Below are 17,622 nucleotides of genomic sequence, written 5' to 3' on the forward strand. Positions count from 1 at the left end.
TATTAGTCACATTTTCCGTATGAGAACACCAATGCTAAAAGTGTCTCCCCAAAGCTACTTAGCAGAGAGGGCTCCATGATGGGGCAGGCAGAAGTGGGTGAGGGTATGAATGGCCTAGGTACCCTTTGTACTGGGATTTGAGCCCAGTTTTCCTTACTTTAAGGACAGAACTCTAGTAAAGCAGGTTCTAATTCAGATGATTCCTCAGGTGGTCAAGGGACAGTGCAGGAAGCCTGCACTGCTTGCTGGAGTCCATGGCCTGTCACTTTATCTGCCCAAGTCAGGGTCACGTGAAATGAGTGGAAAATGTACACACATGGTACCTCAGTTCTCCCTGTGCATGGAGGGCAGCGTGGAGGAGACTCCTCAGAGAAAGCTTCATGCCAGACGCAGCCACAAACCAGGCTAAGCAGGCTACAGCTATAGGTTTGTGGTCTGAATGCTCTGCATGCTCACACCTAGGGCCCAGGGTGTTCACACCCCCATGCACACTGGTGCGGACACTTCACAGGCACAGACAGTAAACAGTACACACACTGGGGCTTAGGGAACTGCTGTGTTTGGGGCAGTGCTGTGGCCATGGCAGGGTCTTAGACCATGCACTGCTGGGCCAAGCCAGGTGCACAGGGCTCTGTGTAGACAGCACACGGAGGAGTGTCCCGCCCCTGTCTGGTGGTGGAAGATAGGGCTTCACAGATGAGACACCCATGGGTTAGAGTCTACCAGGCGTTCTCAAAGCTCCTAGTGTCTCAAGGGACCTTTTCTGGATGCATGGTCAGAAGCACAGACACACCACCCATGCATCCCAGAGCTCCCTGTCCAGGAGCAGCTGGAGAGGAGTGGAGGGTGGAACCCTGCACCTGCGTGCCCTTGTACCTACCTCTTATCAGCCAGGTCCGTCTTGTTGCCCACCAGCATGATGATAACATCACTGCCCCTCTCTGTCCTGACGTCGTCGATCCACTTAGAGGTCTGTTGGAAGGAGTTGAGATCTGGAGGCAGAAAGTGAGGAAAAACTGAAAGCCAGGGCCAGCCACCAGCAGGAGATGGGAAGGGGATGTGTGAGCCAGGAGCAGGAGGGAGGGTGAGCATAGTGCCCTCAGATACCCAGGGAGGGGTGCAAGCTCAGTCAACACAGATCAGCCGGGTAGGGCCTTTCAGAGGGAACCAGGCCCTGCCCTGCAGCCCTGGGAGCCGCCTGCACTGTTTAGCCGCCCTTTGTGGGAGAGGAATTGCCCCATCTGGAAGATCATGGTGTCATGATTTGCTACATGAAATAGTGGCTTTAGGGGCCCGCCTGAGAGTCAGACCTGACTCTGGGGATTCAGAGTGGAGTGTGAGAACTGGGTCACACGTGTGTGCATATATACACACACACACACACACACACGACTTGGCAAGTTTGGAAACAGTGAGGGGTGGGCAGAGGAGGACACAGAAGCCTCTAGGGAAAGAAGGACCCTACTGAGTGGCCTCCCCACCAGGGGAACTCAGGAGAGTTAGGGGAAGGCCAGAGGGATTTCTGAAGAGAACCCTCAGGCTCTGCAGGTGAGAGGAGGGGAAAGGTGGCCCCAGGACTAGTCAGGGGAGCCAGGTGCACTCAAAAATCCAGGAGAGACAAGGCCACTTCTTGGCAGCCTGACCTCCCTCAGCTGCCATGACAAGCCTTGCAGGGCAGAGCAGCTATAAGGCAAAGCCCACCACTCTGCAGCCTGCACACCCAAGGGGAGGGGAGGCAGCTGTCCTCAGAAGCCGCAGTTTCACACAGCCTGGTATCCCTTCTGATGTGCCTCAGGCCATGTGAACTCAGGCCCTTGTGGGCCCAGCTCCCACCTGCACTCAGGTGTGGATGGGGCCTATAGTCAGAAGAGGGGTGGACAGAGGTGGCAGGCAGAGCCAGGGCAGCAGGATGGGTGGTGGGGGCATGCACCAGCGTGGGGTCACACATGCTTCCTTGTGTGATTTTAGGGCTGCGGACAGCACCTAGGGCATCCGCCCACTTCACGGTAACCACAGCCCTGAGGGCTTATCAGGTGTGTTCCATTACACCAGCCTTGCAGGTCTGGCTTCTGCATCGGCCCCTGCCCCCACCCCCACCCCCACCTCTGGCCCTGTGTGCCCTCGAGGCTGTGCAGTCCTGTTAAGAACACCTGCTCTGGCCTGAAGAGCCACAGTGCTGGAGAAGCATTACCAGTCTACTGCGCTTCCAGACCCCCTTGGCCTACCTTCCCAGGGAGTCCTGCACCCACAGCTGCTGGGCCGGGGTTGACCTAGGGACCAGCGTCTTCTCCCATGGTGACACACATACAGAAGTAGCTCCTTAGGGAGCTTTCTGACAGCCAGGGAGAGGGAGGGTGCAGAGAGGCTGGAGCAGAGCCAACCTTGTGAGCATCTGCTCACACCACATGCTGGCCCCTGCTCTGAGCAGGGCCAACCTGGCCCTGTAAAACCCTGCCTGTTGCAGGAGGGTGGGGGGCAGTGGAAAACATGTTGGTGTTCAAAGGCAACTCACCACTGCTCCCTGCCTTTCTGCATTTAGGGAGCAATCGCACACATGTGTGCACACAGATGCATGTGCACAAACATGCATACACACACACGCATACACACAGGCCTGGCCACGGTCACACCTGGGCCCTGGAACCCCCAATGAGCCACCCTCCCTTAGGCGCAGACCCTCACTCACTTGTGATGTCGTACACCACCACAGCCACTGTGGAGTCCCGGATGTAGCTGGGGATCAGGCTGCGGAACCTCTCCTGACCAGCTGTGTCCCAGAGCTGCAGTCGCACCTGTTTCAGGGAGGGCAGGACCACAGGCAGATGGGTCAGTGGGGCAGTGAGGTCCTCCTGGTCCGGGGAACTGGGAGAGCTGGGCTCTGCAATGCTGGCACCACCAGCTCCAGTCCCCAGTGTCGGCAGGGGCTCTCAGTGGTGACCAGCTAAAGATCCTAGGGGATAAGCCCAAAGGAACCTTCCCTGTCCCTCCCAGTCCTAATATTTGGTGCTCACCGTGCGGTCCTCCAAGTACATGGTTTTTGACAAGAAGTCAATCCCAATGGTTGCCTGTTAGAGAAAAGCACAGAACAGTCAAAACCAAAAGGTCTCATGCAAAGGGGCAAAAGCCTGGTGACCGCAGGTGGTGGCATAACCAGCAAGAGGGGACGTCCATGTCAGGTCTAACGTGGCCATGCTCTGTCCTCCCTGCCCCTCCACCCACTACTCAGCGGCCCTCTTACTGAGGGATCAAGCTGAGGAAAGATGGGGGTGGCCTTTATAGGGCGAGATCCTCTCTGGAGAAGGAAAGTGCTTCGGGAGCAGTGAGAGCACCGTGGTGAGGAGGCCTCCCCAGGAGCAAGGCCACTCAGGCCACTCAACACACATATCCTGCTCTCCCCACCTGGCCTCCCTGCCTTGTTCCCCTTACAGACTAATCTGCAGCTTCCAAAGCCTCTTCCCGCTGCCCTAAAGCATGGGCCTGGGCTCAACACTGGCCTCGGGAGGGTGGGAGGCAGGGGGCAGGAGCAGGCAGCTTGCTGCTGTGTGGGAGCAAACAGGAGCATGGCTTTTCTCAGGTGCGGGCACTGCAGACCACCCAGAGTGGCCTCTTGCTGGGAGGCCCCACTGGCTCTTTTCTCCTCAAGCCAAAACGTTGGAAGCTGTCACCAGCTCCCCTGTGCCACACCTATGCCTCTTCTGCCCTGGCACCTGCGAGAGGCAGCCAGTCTTGTGGCCAGATGGCCAGGATTCTGTGTGTCCTTGGGCAGGCCACCAACCTCTCTGGGCCTCACATGCACCCAGTACCTGTCAGGAGGACTGAGATGCTGTCAATGTAAAATGGAGATATCATTGCTATATAATCAATAATAACAAAGACTTGGACACAGCCCAAATGTCCAGGGCACTGAATAAGCCTAGTGTGGTACATCCATGTGATTAGAATCCTTGGCAGCTGTTAACAATCACATTCTTGAAAACATATTTAAGGATTTGGGGAAATGGTCATTCAGTTAAAAAAAAAAACAGGTTATAAAGCATCATGTGGCGAGTGATCCCAATTAGATTAACTCAAGTAGATCCATGAGTATTTTTCATGTTTTCTTCGACACTGAAGTGAAGGGAATCTGCTAAAGTGTTAATAGCATCACAGTCTGAATAGTGACAGTGCATTTTGTTTCCTTCATTACACTTTTCTCTACTTTCCACAATGAACATATAACAGTTCTAAAATTAGAAAGAGTCCTTTGAAATAAAGTTTAATAAATAAGTTTAATTGTGTGGAATGCCATGATTTTCTACTGCAAAAAACAAAACCAAAGGAAGCCCAAGAAAGTAGAAAAGGTCATGTCTCCAGGCCCCCGAGGCTGAATGCAAAGGTGTGCACCAATGTGTGTGCACAAGTGTGCATGTTTACATAGTCACACTCCCAAATCGTTCCACAAAGGACTGAGGGTGGCTGCATCCTCTGGGAAGCTTGCTTCATAACACAAAGATATGGAGGGTGATTCTATGTTCCGGAGCATATGATGCTAGAACGAGGGCACTAGACAAACACCTTAGATACAACCCAATCAATCGCTTACTTTGGAGATGAAAGAACAGACCAAGAGGGTTAAAGGACATGCCTAGGGTGACTTCACTCATCAGTAGCAGGGCTGGGAAGATCAGAGCTGCAACCTCGGCAGCACCTGGGCTCTTTCCAGCCCAGCTTCGCATACTGTAGCCACCGAGGGACAAATCTGCAATGACCAGTGCTTGTGGATGCAGACTTTTTCCTTCACAGGTATATGTTAGATTGACACTCCTTGTCTTCTGATTCCCTTATGGAGAAATGTACATAGCAGGTAGAAGTCTCTCAACTCCTCAATGCTCAACAGGCTCCCCAGGAGTGACATGCTCCTTTTGTAGAGTAACCCTTGAAAGAAAACCAGGTGTATGAGCTTAGGTCTGGTGGCAGGGACTGCTGGTTGTCCCCAGTATGTAGTCTCCCCTTCTATAGTAACAGAATTCTGGGTGTGCAGATGGACTCAGGGCTGCCCCAAATAAAGACCATATTTCCCAGCCTTCTTTGCAGCTGGGTGGCTACATTCTGGTTAATGGGATGTGAAGGTGATGCAGGCATATTTGGGGACAGGTCCTCTGTGGGCAAGAAGTACCCACAGCTGCTCCCTTTCCCACTGTCTGGTGGGGATGAGTCATAGTGGCCCATCCAGATGAGGATGACAGAGGAGCGATGACATCAACAAAGCCTGACTCCCTGACCCTGAGGAGCTACTTCAGCAGCGCTGGACTGCTCAGATTGTTCTATTTTGTTTAAGCCACTGTTATTTTGGGTTTCTGTTAACATAGCCTAACTATAGCCTAACTGACAAGCAAAGAACCATGAAGAAATGTATCCCTCAAAGGTAGGCACCCGATGGCAATGCTACTGGTAACTGTAATGATGACAACCCCATCACACCTCACATGTCACAAGGCACTTCTGCTTCCATGAAGGGCAGAGAAGTCACCAAATGAAACAAGGAATTGTGCTACTTGGATGAAGTCCCAGCAAAGCTCAACCCAGTGGCCTCCATAATCATAAACACCATTACTGAACATCCATATACTTTCTCTCACATCCCATAACAGCTTGACCAGAGGCAGCAACGAGGAACCTGAATGAGGCCAACATCCCATCTTCTCCAGCTCTCTCTTAATTCCCACTTCCAGCTTCCCCATCAGAGAAACCTCTGGTCCCTTAACTGTCCACTCCCTCAGACCTGTTCTAGCCACAATCTCCATCTGACCAGGCCACTGAGCCACTGAAGAACTTCCATAGTTGTGGAGATGGTGCCAAAGCATAGGCATTGTGTCTGGGTGTAACTGAGCCCTCAGCTCTGCTCAAAAACATATTCCTAAGTTTTGCTTTCAATAATGGCTGAGTGGCTTGTATCAAACAAACCCTCCCACAGAAAACTATTTTAATATCTGGAAAAATACAAGAAATAACAATTTGCAAGCACTGAAGAATGATCAAAAGCAGGACAAGGCAGGGCACGGTGGCTCATGCCTGTAATCCCAGCACTGTGAAAGGCTGAGGCAGGAGGATCACTTGAACCCAGGAGTTTGAGAGCAGCCTGGGTAATATAGTGAGACTTTGCCTCTATAAAAAATAAAAAATAAAAAATAATCAGGTGCAGTGGTGCCCACCTGTAGTCCCAGCTACTTATGAGGCTGAGGGGGAAGAATCGCTTGAGGCTGGTAGGGCTGAGGGTGCAGTGAGCCATGATGACACTACTGTACTCCAGGTGGTCAACAGAGCAAGACTCAGGCTCAAAAAAAAAAACAAAAAAAAAAACAAAAAAAAACAAAAACGTATGCAGAGGTTACAATCGCTGAAGGAATGGAAGAGAACTAGGTAGATTCTACATTAAATCAGTTTGCCTCCTGAAGAAACTCCCCAGTCCCACCAAATTAAAAGAACTTCAAAAACACCTCAGACTCCACTGAAACACCAGAAAGGCTGGCTTTGGGAGGGACAAGATCATCTCAGGACTGAGGGTTACACCAGAGGACTAAGAGAAAACCAAAATAAATCTCTTGCTATGGTCTGAATGTGTCCCCTGCAACCTCAAATTCAAATGCTGAAACTTAATCCTCAGTGTGACAGTATTAAAAGGCACATCCTTTGGGGAAATGATTAAGTCATGAGGACTCTGATCTCTTGAATAGGATGAGTACCCTTATAAAAGATGCTTAAGGGAATGCCCTGGCTCCCCTCTGCCATGTGAGGACACAGTTTTCGTCCCTTCCACGACGGAGGACACAGCATAAAGGTGACATTTTTGAAGGAGAGAGCAACTCCTCACCAGATGCAGAATCTGCTGGAGGCTTGATCTTGGAAGGAAATCCCAGACTCCTGAATTGTGAGCAATAAATGTCAATTGCTTATACATTACCCAGTCTATTTTGTTACAGCAATCTGAATGGATGAAGACATCTGTCTTAACAAGGTCAATACATGATAACTAACCATTCCCTAAAAAATATTAACTGCCCATCATTTAATTGCCTATTAAAATAAAACAACACTCTTCAGAGGAAGGTAACAAAATCCAGGACTATAACTTATTATTCATGAGGTCCACTGTATAATAAAAAAGGACTAGAAATGTGAAGAAACAGAAAATTCAAGCCATAATCAAGGGGAAAAGCTCAACAGACCCCTACATGACCCAAATGTTGAATTAGTAGACAAAGACTTTAAAATTCTTATAAATATGTAAAAAAATTTTAAATAAACAAGGGTGACTGTCAAGAGATTTATGAAAATTCTAAAACAAAACAAAATGGAACTTTTAACACTAAAAATTATAATATCTGAAATAAAAATGCATTGGATTTAAACAACAGTAGCTAGGACACTGCAGAGGAAAGCTCAGTGAACCTGAAGACAGGCCAAAATAAATTGCTCAAACTGAAGCACAGAGAGAAAAATGATGCAATAAAAATAAAGAGAGCTTTAAGCACTCCTAGGACCATATGAAGTGAGCTGATATAAATGCAATTAGAGGCCGGGCATGGTGACTCATGCCTAAATCCTAGCACTCTGGGAGGCCGAGGCAAGCAGATCACCTGAGGTCAGGAGTTTGAGACCAGCCTGCCCAACACAGTGAAACCCCATCTCTACTAAAAATATAAAAATTAGCCGGGTATCTCGGCGGGCGCCTGTAATCCCAGCTACTTAGGAGGATGAGGCAGGAGACTCATTTGAATCTGGGAGGCAGAGGTTGCAGTGAGCTGAGATCGCACCACTGCACTCCAGCCTGGGCAACAGAGCAAGACTTCATCCCCCAAAAAATAATAAAATAAAAAATGCAACTACAGTATCAGAAGGACAGTGGAAACAGATGCAAGCAAAAACCATCTTCACAATAGCCCCCAATTTCCCCCAAGTTAATTAGAAACATCAACCCACCGTTCCAAGAAGTTCAGTGAACCTAAAACAGGGTAAATCTGTAAAAAACCAAACCAAGGTTTGTCATAGTCAAATTGCTGAAAATAAAAAAATAGAAAACCGTAATAGCAGCCAGAAAACAGAACAACACGTGACATACAAGGGAACAATGGTAAGAATTAGAGTTGATTTATCATCAGAAATAATGGAAGACAGAAGACAAGGGAATAACATCTCTAAACTGCTTAAAAAATAAAACAAGACACACACACAAAAACCCTGTCAGCCTAGATTTCTATAGCTGGTGAAAATTTTCTTCAAAAATGAAGACAAAACATAAACATTTTCACATAAGGGAAAGTCACATAATTTGTCACCAGCAAGCACTCATTATAAGAGATGCTTTAGGCTAAAGAGAAATTTTGTAGATGGAAATTAGAATCTTTAAGGCTGGAATACAAGTGCACCAGAAATGGCAAATCTATGGGCAAATATAAAAACATGCTACTTGTCCTTGATTGCTTGCTTCCTATCACAGTAACAATGACATCCACAGTAACAACTAAACATCTCAGCACTTCATCATTTCCCAGCTCTTGTACTAACTGCTTTAGATACATTACTTAATTTAATCTGGACAATAAATCTATGTGATGAGTTAGGCTCTTCTGTATTCTGTGTCACTGCTAAGAAAACGGAATACAAGAGATGCTAAGTGACTTGTCAAATGTCCACAGCTGAGACTGCAGTCAAGATTCAAAAGGTATTTGCAAAGTTGTCTACATATGTCCAGACTTATCCCCACACGCCTCCAGGCTCTGAGTATTTGTTATTTCTCCTGTTTAAAGAAAGCCTCTTCCTAGGCCCTCTTGGCCCTGGCCTTCTCTGGATGATGCTTTCTCAGCCATCTCCTTTCTCTTCTGTATCTCAATCTCTCATTCTCTACTCACTCTTTCCTTTCATCCAAGAAACATTCTCAAGATTCTCACATCTTTGAGTGGAAAAATCCCTCATTTTCACTAAGTTGCTCTCTAGTCATCTGCAATCTCTCACCTCTTCTCAATGGGCTTCTTGGAAAAGGACTTCAAACCCACTGTATCCATTTCCTCTATGCCCACCCATTTCTCAACTAGGTCACTCTGGTTTCTGTCCCTCTGCTCACAGCTCTTGCTATGGTCATCAGTTGCCATTTCATCACCAAATCATGAGGACACTGTATAGGCCAGACACAACACACTTGACCCTGCTGACCATTCCTCTTCTATGGCATTTGTTTCTTCTTTGCTTTCCATGACTTTACTTGTTTCTGGCTTTCCCTGTCTCTCTAATTGCTGTTCCTTATTGTTCTCTTGTAGGATCTTCTACCTCTCTTTTCCTAAAATGTTGGCATTTCCTACTGTTTTGTTTCAAGGGGAACTCATTTACTCTCGATGCTTCACATATGATATACTGATCAGTTCCCAATCTATAACTCAGGCCTTACCCCTGTTCTGAGCCCCAAATCTATGCATCCAGCTACTTACTACAAATCCCATTTAATTATCCACTAGACAGTTGACTAAATATAGTATGTTCTGAAAAGAGCCTATCATCTTCCTCCAAATCTGCTTCTGCTATTTTTCCTATTTCAATAAATGGCACCTTGACCACCCAGGGCGCCCATGTCTCTGGAACCTTGAAAGCCCTCCTGAGTTGCTCCTCTTTACTTGCTGTCTGTTCCCTCACATCAAATGAATACTGAACTGGTTACTTGGCCTCCTAAGGGCTCTCACCAAGCTCCCTTTTTCTCCATCCCCAACCCCACTGCCCTAGTTTAGACACTGAACTTCTTTTACCTAAATAACACCAACAGCTTCCTGACTATCCCTCATGCTTTCCACTGTAATTAATCTTTCATGTAGCAGGCAGGATGTCTTAGTCCATTTTCTGCTGCTGTAACAGAATACCACAGACTGGATTTTTTTTTTTAATTATTATTATTATTATTATTTTTGAGACAGAGTCTCGCTGTGTCTCCCAGACTGGAGTGCTGTGGCGCGATCTTGGCTCACTGCAAGCTCCGCCTCCCAGGTTCACGCCATTCTCCTGCCTCAGCCTCCCTAGATAATTTATTTTAAAAAGAAATTTACTTATCACAATTCTGGAAGCTGGGAAGTCCAAGAACATGGCACTGGTATCTGGAGAGTGCCTTTGTGCTGTGTCATCCCATGTCAGAAGGTGGAAGGGAAAGTGAACAGAGAAAAAGGGGCCCAAACTCCCATGGATATCAACCCACTGCTTCAATAACTGCATTAATCCATTCATGAGGGTGAAGCCCTCATTACCTAATCACCTCTTAAAGGCTCCACCTTTTTTTTTTTTTAAAGCAGCTGCATCCTTCTAGGATCACCTCTTAATACTGTCACAATGGCAATTAAATTTTAATATGAGTTTTGATGGTGACATTGAAACCATTGCACAGGGTTATTTTTCTGAAACATTAATACGATCATATCACTCTCTACTGCCTCTAAGAAATAGCTCAAACACTTCAAGCTGGCCTATAACGCTGTTCAGGGCCTGTCCCTGGCATTCTTTGGACTCATTCCCTCCTTGCCCAGCCTGCACTTTATACTTTAGAAATAATATTCTGTACAGAACTCCTCACAAACAAGTTCCTTTGTGTGTCTGGGCCTTTTCTAATACTGTTCCCTCCTCTGGAATGCTCTTCCATATGGTTTATACTTATCTGGAATTCAAGACTCAGCTCTTCTACAAATCATTTTCTGGGCCCTCAGGTTGGTCCAGGGCCCCTCATTTAACACTTTCTCTGTTAAACTGGAAAGATCTCATACTGATCAATCTCTTCCACTGGCCATTGATTCAATGATTCTCAGTATGTAGCCCATGAGTCACTTGCATCAGAATCACATCAGGAGCGTGTTAAACATGTAGATTCCTGAGCTCCACTCAGACAGACAGAATCACAATCTCTGGGAATCAGAATTCCAGACAAGCCCTCAGATAACTCATTTGTGCAGTAAAGTTTGCAAACTGCCTTCTGTTGTAATCAGAGTCTGGGAAGGTTGTGATGCCCAGGAGTGGCAGATGCCCTGTACGGGGTGAGAGACAAGAGGGAGATGCTTATGCATGAGAAGGTGCTATTCACAGAAGAAAGCAAGGCTTACTCAGAACCAAGGTCACACAGTCAGTGGTGTCAGTATCAGTTTCCCTGAGTGCAAAGTCCCTGCTCTTGACTATTCAGTTGTACTCCCTCTCCTTCCTGAAATCCCTTCATTTCTGAACCTGTCATGCGCCCTGAAGCTGTCACTGAATATTCCTGGGGGTCACATACTATCTGGCTACCTATTGTCATAATCTTATGGTCATCAGCCATAATAGTTCAGCAGAGCCCACTTAAGATGAAGTTCATTTGCCAGAAGAGAAAAGTCAGCTCTCTAAGGACAGAATAGAAACAAGAACTTTTTTGTTTTTGTTTTTGTTTTTTTTTTGAGACAGAGTCTCACTCTGTCGCCCAGGCTGGAGTGCAGTGGTCAGATCTCAGCTCACTGCAAGCTCCGCCTCCCGGGTTTACGCCATTCTCCTGCCTCAGCCTCCCAAGTAGCTGGGACTACAGGCGCCTACCACCTCACCCGGCTAGTTTTTTTGTATTTTTTAGTAGAGACGGGGTTTCACCGGGTTAGTCAGGATGGTCTCGATCTCCTGACCTTGTGATCTGCCCGTCTCAGCCTCCCAAAGTGCTGGGATTACAGGCTTGAGCCACCGCGCCCAGCCAAAACAAGAACTTTTAAGAGGGCCTTGGCTGGGCCTCAGTTACTAGAAAATTTCTAGCTCTTTGACATCATCTATTGCCTCAAATAAGGCACAGACAGTTTTACTGGTTGAGAAATTTGAGAACAATCTGCAAAGCTACTACAGCAGCCAGAAAGTATGGAAAATCCTGGAAGTGACATAGATACAGAGAGGTGACCCCAAATTCTGCATATAAATGCTACCCAAATCTCTGACTGACCCGAGCAGACCCTAAGCAGCAGCCTACCTAAGACTGAAAACAAAATAAAACAGGCAAACAAAAAAATCTGAACATAACTTTCAGTTGCTGCCTACCACAGTGGGGAGAATTGAGAATCTGGGTCCAGACAATTTAGCTGCCCACTAAAACCAAGAGCACTCTTCACAGGAACAAATAGAGTCCACAGTTTTAACATAATGTATAACCCAAAATTACTAGTCACATGAATTAAGAAGAAAATGTGAGCCATATTCAAGAAAAAAGAGATTAAATGGAAACTAACTCTGAGGTACCCAGATGTCGAAAATAGCAGGCAAGTATTTAAAAATAGTTCATATAACTATGCTCAAATATAAAAATAAGCTCATAATAAAGGCACAGATTTAAAAATCTCAACAGAGAAACTAAAACTCTTTGCCCTAGGAACCTTTGTGGTTGCAATCCCTATAAACATCCCAATAACTGAGTATTCCCAGAGCTTCAGGAAAGGCTGACCTTCAGAGAGCTGGGTTCTAAAGGAGACTACTTCCCTCTTCTAGCTTGCCATGGAGTCTCCTGGTCAAAGCATTCTTTCTCTGAACTTCATTTTCTCTTGTGAGGTATGAAGCAAATTATTTTTGCTGGTAACTATTTTACAGGGATGTAAACACAGGATATCATGACAACACGAGCAGCAGGCCTGTCCTTGGGGAGTCTCCTGCCAGCCAGTCCACAATCCCTATGACCCTCCTCTCCCTCCTCGGCTGTGCTGGGTGCACCGTGTCCTCTGAGAAGGCTGAGCTACACACTGCTAGGATTAGATTGCTCCAAACCTGGCAATGCTTATTTATTCCTTTAATATCTTTGTGCTTACAAATAGCACTGCATATGAGAAAGGGCAGGCACTTCATTTATGCAAAATGTGAGGAACCTTATGAGTATGGATTTCATAGCTGCATCCACATTTATCTTCTTCTGAATGTGGTATTAAACAGTATCTACAGGGGTTCAGACATACAGTGCAGAACGACAGTACATTACACGCTTCCTTCTGCACAGAAGCTTCCATTGGCCCTGCTGATCCCAGAGGAAGGAGAGGTTTCCTGAGGCACTTGTTGAAGTCTTCTTTGCTATGTGCATTTATTATGAAATACAATTTTGTATCCACATTCTGACAAGACACAGCAATAAAGTCTGCAATGGAAATCTGCATGGTAATTTGCATAAATTGACTCAAGATTCTCTTCTCAGGAAGAGAAATAATGAAAAGGCATGTATGTGCATCTTCTTTTAGCCTTGGCCAGGCCTGGGCCCAGGGCTGGGGAAGCATCCATAAGTGGCAGAAAGCAGCTGGGCATGACAAGCCTTTGACAATGAAGTTGCTGTTTGTGCTCTGCACCACTAACCATTAGATTAAAGTATCAGGGTAAAGTCATGCAAATTAGCTTGCAAATGAGCCTGCTGAAACTTCAGGATCCAGACTGGCAAGTGGGTGCTTTGGAGAGATGAGACAGCAGTCTCTGGCAAATAGGCTGGGCGTGTCCTTGCCAGAAGCGCAGTAATGTGCCCTGGGGGAGGGGATTTTGGCTCAGAAGGCCACAGTACAGTTACCTGCATTCTTCCAGACACCTCAGTTTCAAAGTCTGTATGGTCCTGGAGGCCACTTTTCTCCCAATGGAGAGTGGCTTGTACTTTAGTCACCACCCAATTTAAATATGTGATTGCTCTTTTATTTACTGACTGTGCTTTGAAAACATATACCTTCAAACTTTAAACAAGGTTAAATTTCATCAATATCAGCGGGTCCCTTCAAAAGCCACCCATATGTGAAGGTTGTGTGGCCTGAAGCTCCCTGAGAGGCCTCCCAAAGGGTGACAAATGGATCCATGTGTGCCAGCCCTCCCCTCAACTCTTACAGCAGAAGATACTCCAGGTGTTGGACTTTTGAGGGCATCTAAGAACTTACTTATGGTAACCTTCAAAATGAATTAGGAAAGATTACAAGCCTGGAGCAGAGATCTGCATCCTGAGTCCATTCCACTTATTAAATGTATCAGGAGCTACTGGTGGGCTCACCCAGTACCCACTGGCAACCTCCTACTCCCTCGCTTGACTACTTTAGACTGTAAAAGCTAAATTTGGCTTTCCCAGCCTCTCTAGAGGCGAAGGGTAATGGTGTGACTCCATTCTGGCCAATAAGACACAGGAAACAGTCTGCTGGAGGGGGAGGGATTCCAGGGAAGCTCTTGCTTTTTCTGCCTTGAACGTGGATGTGATGTCTGGAGCAGCAACAGCCAGCCCGCACGAAGATGAGAACCCACAGGTCACGACGGCAGAATGGAAAAAGCAATAGTCCAGGGGCCTGATGGTAGCACCACTCAGTGTGCCAACCACATGACCTCTTGCACCTACAAAATTAAAACTCTCCTTCATTTATGCCACTGTTCATCAGCCTTCCGTACTAGAAGGGGACTACATTTCTAATTTGCATGTGCTGACAAAGAAGTGGACAGGAGGGCATAGGAGAGGAGAGAGAGAGAAAGAAAGGATGTTAGAGGCTGGGCAGTGTGGTTGGTACACTGAATGGTGATAAATCAGGCCCCTGGACTACTGCTTATTCCGTTCTGCTGTCATGGCCCATGGGTTCTCAGCTTTGTGCAGACTGTCTGTTGCTGCTCCAGACATCACATCCACATTCAAGGCAGAAGAAGTAAGCAAGAGCTTCCCTGGAATCCTTCCCCCCAAGCAGACTGCTGCTTGTGTCTTATTGGCCAGAATTGAGTCACACCATTACCCTTCGCCTCTAGGGAGGCTGGGAAAGCCAAGTTTAGCTTTTGCAGTCTAAAGTAGTCAAGCGAGGGAGTAGGAGGTTGCCAGTGGGTACTGGGTGAGCCCACCACTAGCTCCTGATACATTTAATAAGTGGAATGGACTCAGGATGCAGATCTCTGCTCCAGGCTTTGGTAATCTTTCCTAATTCATTTTGAAGGTTACCATAAGTAAGTTCTTAGATGCCCTCAAAAGTCCAACACCTGGAGTATCTTTTGCCGGCTCAATGCCCAGAGGGAACACCTGGATGACCTGCGGTGCCCCAGTGGGTTTCTGAGGCAGGGTCATCTTGCCAGAGTGATTGGCATTCAGATTTCATGACATAAGAGTGTCAACTCATATTGTGACCCCAGAACATAATGTCTGCAAAAAATGAAACTCCACTCTATTAATACAAAAAAAAAAAAATCCTCATGTTGCTAGGGGTAACCAAGGACTGTAGTCCAGTGCTCTGCCCGAAGTCGACGGGGTCAAGCATCATTTGGCAGAGCAGCAAAGCACAGCACAAGTGCACATGCAGGGATGGTCAGGACACTGTGGAAAGTTATCATTCATTTCACTTTATCATTATCATCTTGGTTTGTTGCAGGGTTGCCATCATTCTTTCTGTAGAGTAATGCACATTTGTATCAACAGTGGTTTTGGCCCATAATTTTCTACTACCTCGACTTTAATACCTCTGTGAGCCATAGTTTAAATACAAATTAATTACATTCCTACTTCCAAAGTTGAAGGCCACTGGTTTAGATGATAGAGGGCCTAAATTCCATCTGAATAATTTCCAGGTTAAAAAAAAAGTAATACTAAGAAACTGAAAAGCTTGGCCCAGGTCTCCCAGCGAAGTGGGACTTGAACATGGGGCTTAAACCCAGGCCTCTTTTTGAAGGGAAAAGAAAAAAAAAAGGACTGAGGCATAGGGGACATGCTGAATCCTTCTCCTCGGCATGTGCCCTCACTCTGACCACCTCTACCAGGGCAGAAGATCCTGTCCCCATCTCCCCCAGGTGCTGGGGACACACGGCATTTGAGATTCTGTGGGTAAAAGGCCCCTTCTTCTGGCACTCTGCCTCCGTCCTACATTCTGTTCGAGAAAAACGCACCCAGTTTTAGGGCTTTAGGAATCTAGATTTGCCCAGTCTCCCACAGGCTGGCCTCAGAGAACAGCCATTTTCAAGCATTTTGGCTGTTTGATCATTACTTCCCACTGGACTCTTCCTTTTTCTTTCTGTCAATGGCATTGATATTCTTCCAGCATGTCCAGACAGAAACCTGGGGCACATTCAGGCCTCTTCCTCTTCTGTATGTAACCCACAGACACACTGTTCGCTGGCCCCTTCCACTTCCTGTGCTGTCTCTCCTAGGTCCCTCACTTACCTCCCACACAGCGCTGCATGGTTCCTCACTCGCCCCTGCCCTCCCTGCCCTTCCACACACAGCTGTATCTGAGTCTTTGTGTGTCCCGCTTCAGCTGTCACCCTGTGTGTCCCGCTTCAGGCCCAGTCCCTCCAGCCCTGCCTGCCACAAACTCTGTATCTTTGATCTGAGTCTTTGTGTGTCCTGCCTCAGCTGCCACCCCTGGTCCCGGCCCAGTCCCTCCAGCCCTGCCTGCCATAAATTCTGTATCTTTGATCCCGTCAGTGTCTGGGTCAGGAACCCTCCATGGCGCACCCTTCCTACCCAGGGATCCCAACTCAGTCTTGGGCCTTCCACAGTCCCAGTCACTGGGGCCAACTCACCCATCAGGCATGAGGGGCACAAAGCCCAGTGCCCACAAGACATGTAAGGGCCAAGGAAAATGTTTCCATTTTAATTTATCTTAAAATCAGAAGAAGAAATGACTATAATTATAATGAATCCAGTCTGAATTACATTCATCTCTATACCAATGTAGCTGTAAAAATATAATTCTTAACATTTTTTAAAGGAAGAAACCTGTATTCGTTTCCTAGGTCTGCCATAACAAAGTACCGCAGACTGGATAGCTTCAACAACACAGTCATTTCCTCACAGCTCTGGAGGCTGGAGTCGGAGACTGAGGTGTAGGCACAGTTGGCTTCTTCCGAGGCCCTCCCTGGCTTACAGATGGCCGTCCCTTCCTGTGTCCTCACGCTGTCTTTCTCTGTGAATGTCAATGTCCTCATTTCCTCTTCTTCTAAGGACACCAGTCATATTGAATTAGGGCCACCCTAATAATCTCATTTTCCTTCTGTAGAGACCCTATCTTGATCTACAGTCCCATTCTGCGATACTTGGGGCCAGGACTTCGACACAGGAATTTTGAGGAGACACAATTCAGCCCATGTTAGGGCCCCTGAAGCGAAATGCCTGAGGCTCATGAAAGTCAAAATGCAGCCCTGCCAACAGCCCACTCACAGGCCCCACTACTGCCCTCCTTCCACTCCAACACACCGAGCTTTTCAGCGTCTTAGTACTGCATTGTTTTAACCTGGAAACTAATCAGATGGAATTTAACCCCTGTATCATCTAGACCAGTGGCCTCCTTTAGAGGTAGGAATGTGGCAAATATGTATGTATATATTTATTAATTGACTGACTGATTGAAATAGGGTCTTGCTCTGTCACCCAGGCTGGAGTGCGGTGGCATGATCATGGCTCACTGCAGCCTTGATCTCATAGGCTCAAGCAATCCTCCCATCTCAGCCTCCTGAGTAGCTGGGACCACAGGCTCATGCCACTATATACAACTAATTTTTTTAAAAATTATAAAAACGGGGTCTCATTATGTTGACCAGGCTGGTCTGGAATTCTTGGCTTCAAGCAATCCTCTGGCCTTGGCCTCCCAAAGTGCTGGGATTACAGATATGAACCCCCAACCTCGGCTGTAAATTTGTATTTAAACCATA

At 47.0% G+C, this 17,622-nt stretch overlaps 1 protein-coding gene across 1 annotated transcript in view; it reads right to left on the bottom strand.

The window, feature by feature from the left end:
• The window catches only part of RAB6B (RAB6B, member RAS oncogene family), a 68,868-nt gene that overhangs the window by 14,382 nt on the left and 36,864 nt on the right, over window positions 1-17,622 (bottom strand). Inside the window, exons 3-5 of the mRNA XM_010387974.2 lie at window positions 3,012-3,065; window positions 2,687-2,792; window positions 881-992 (exon numbers count right to left, since the gene is read on the bottom strand). Of these exons, the coding sequence (XP_010386276.1) occupies window positions 881-992; window positions 2,687-2,792; window positions 3,012-3,065 (272 nt within the window). The remainder of the gene's footprint in view (window positions 1-880; window positions 993-2,686; window positions 2,793-3,011; window positions 3,066-17,622) is intronic.

Source organism: Rhinopithecus roxellana, chromosome 1 (genome assembly GCF_007565055.1).
Source record: "Rhinopithecus roxellana isolate Shanxi Qingling chromosome 1, ASM756505v1, whole genome shotgun sequence".
NCBI lineage: Eukaryota > Metazoa > Chordata > Mammalia > Primates > Cercopithecidae > Rhinopithecus > Rhinopithecus roxellana.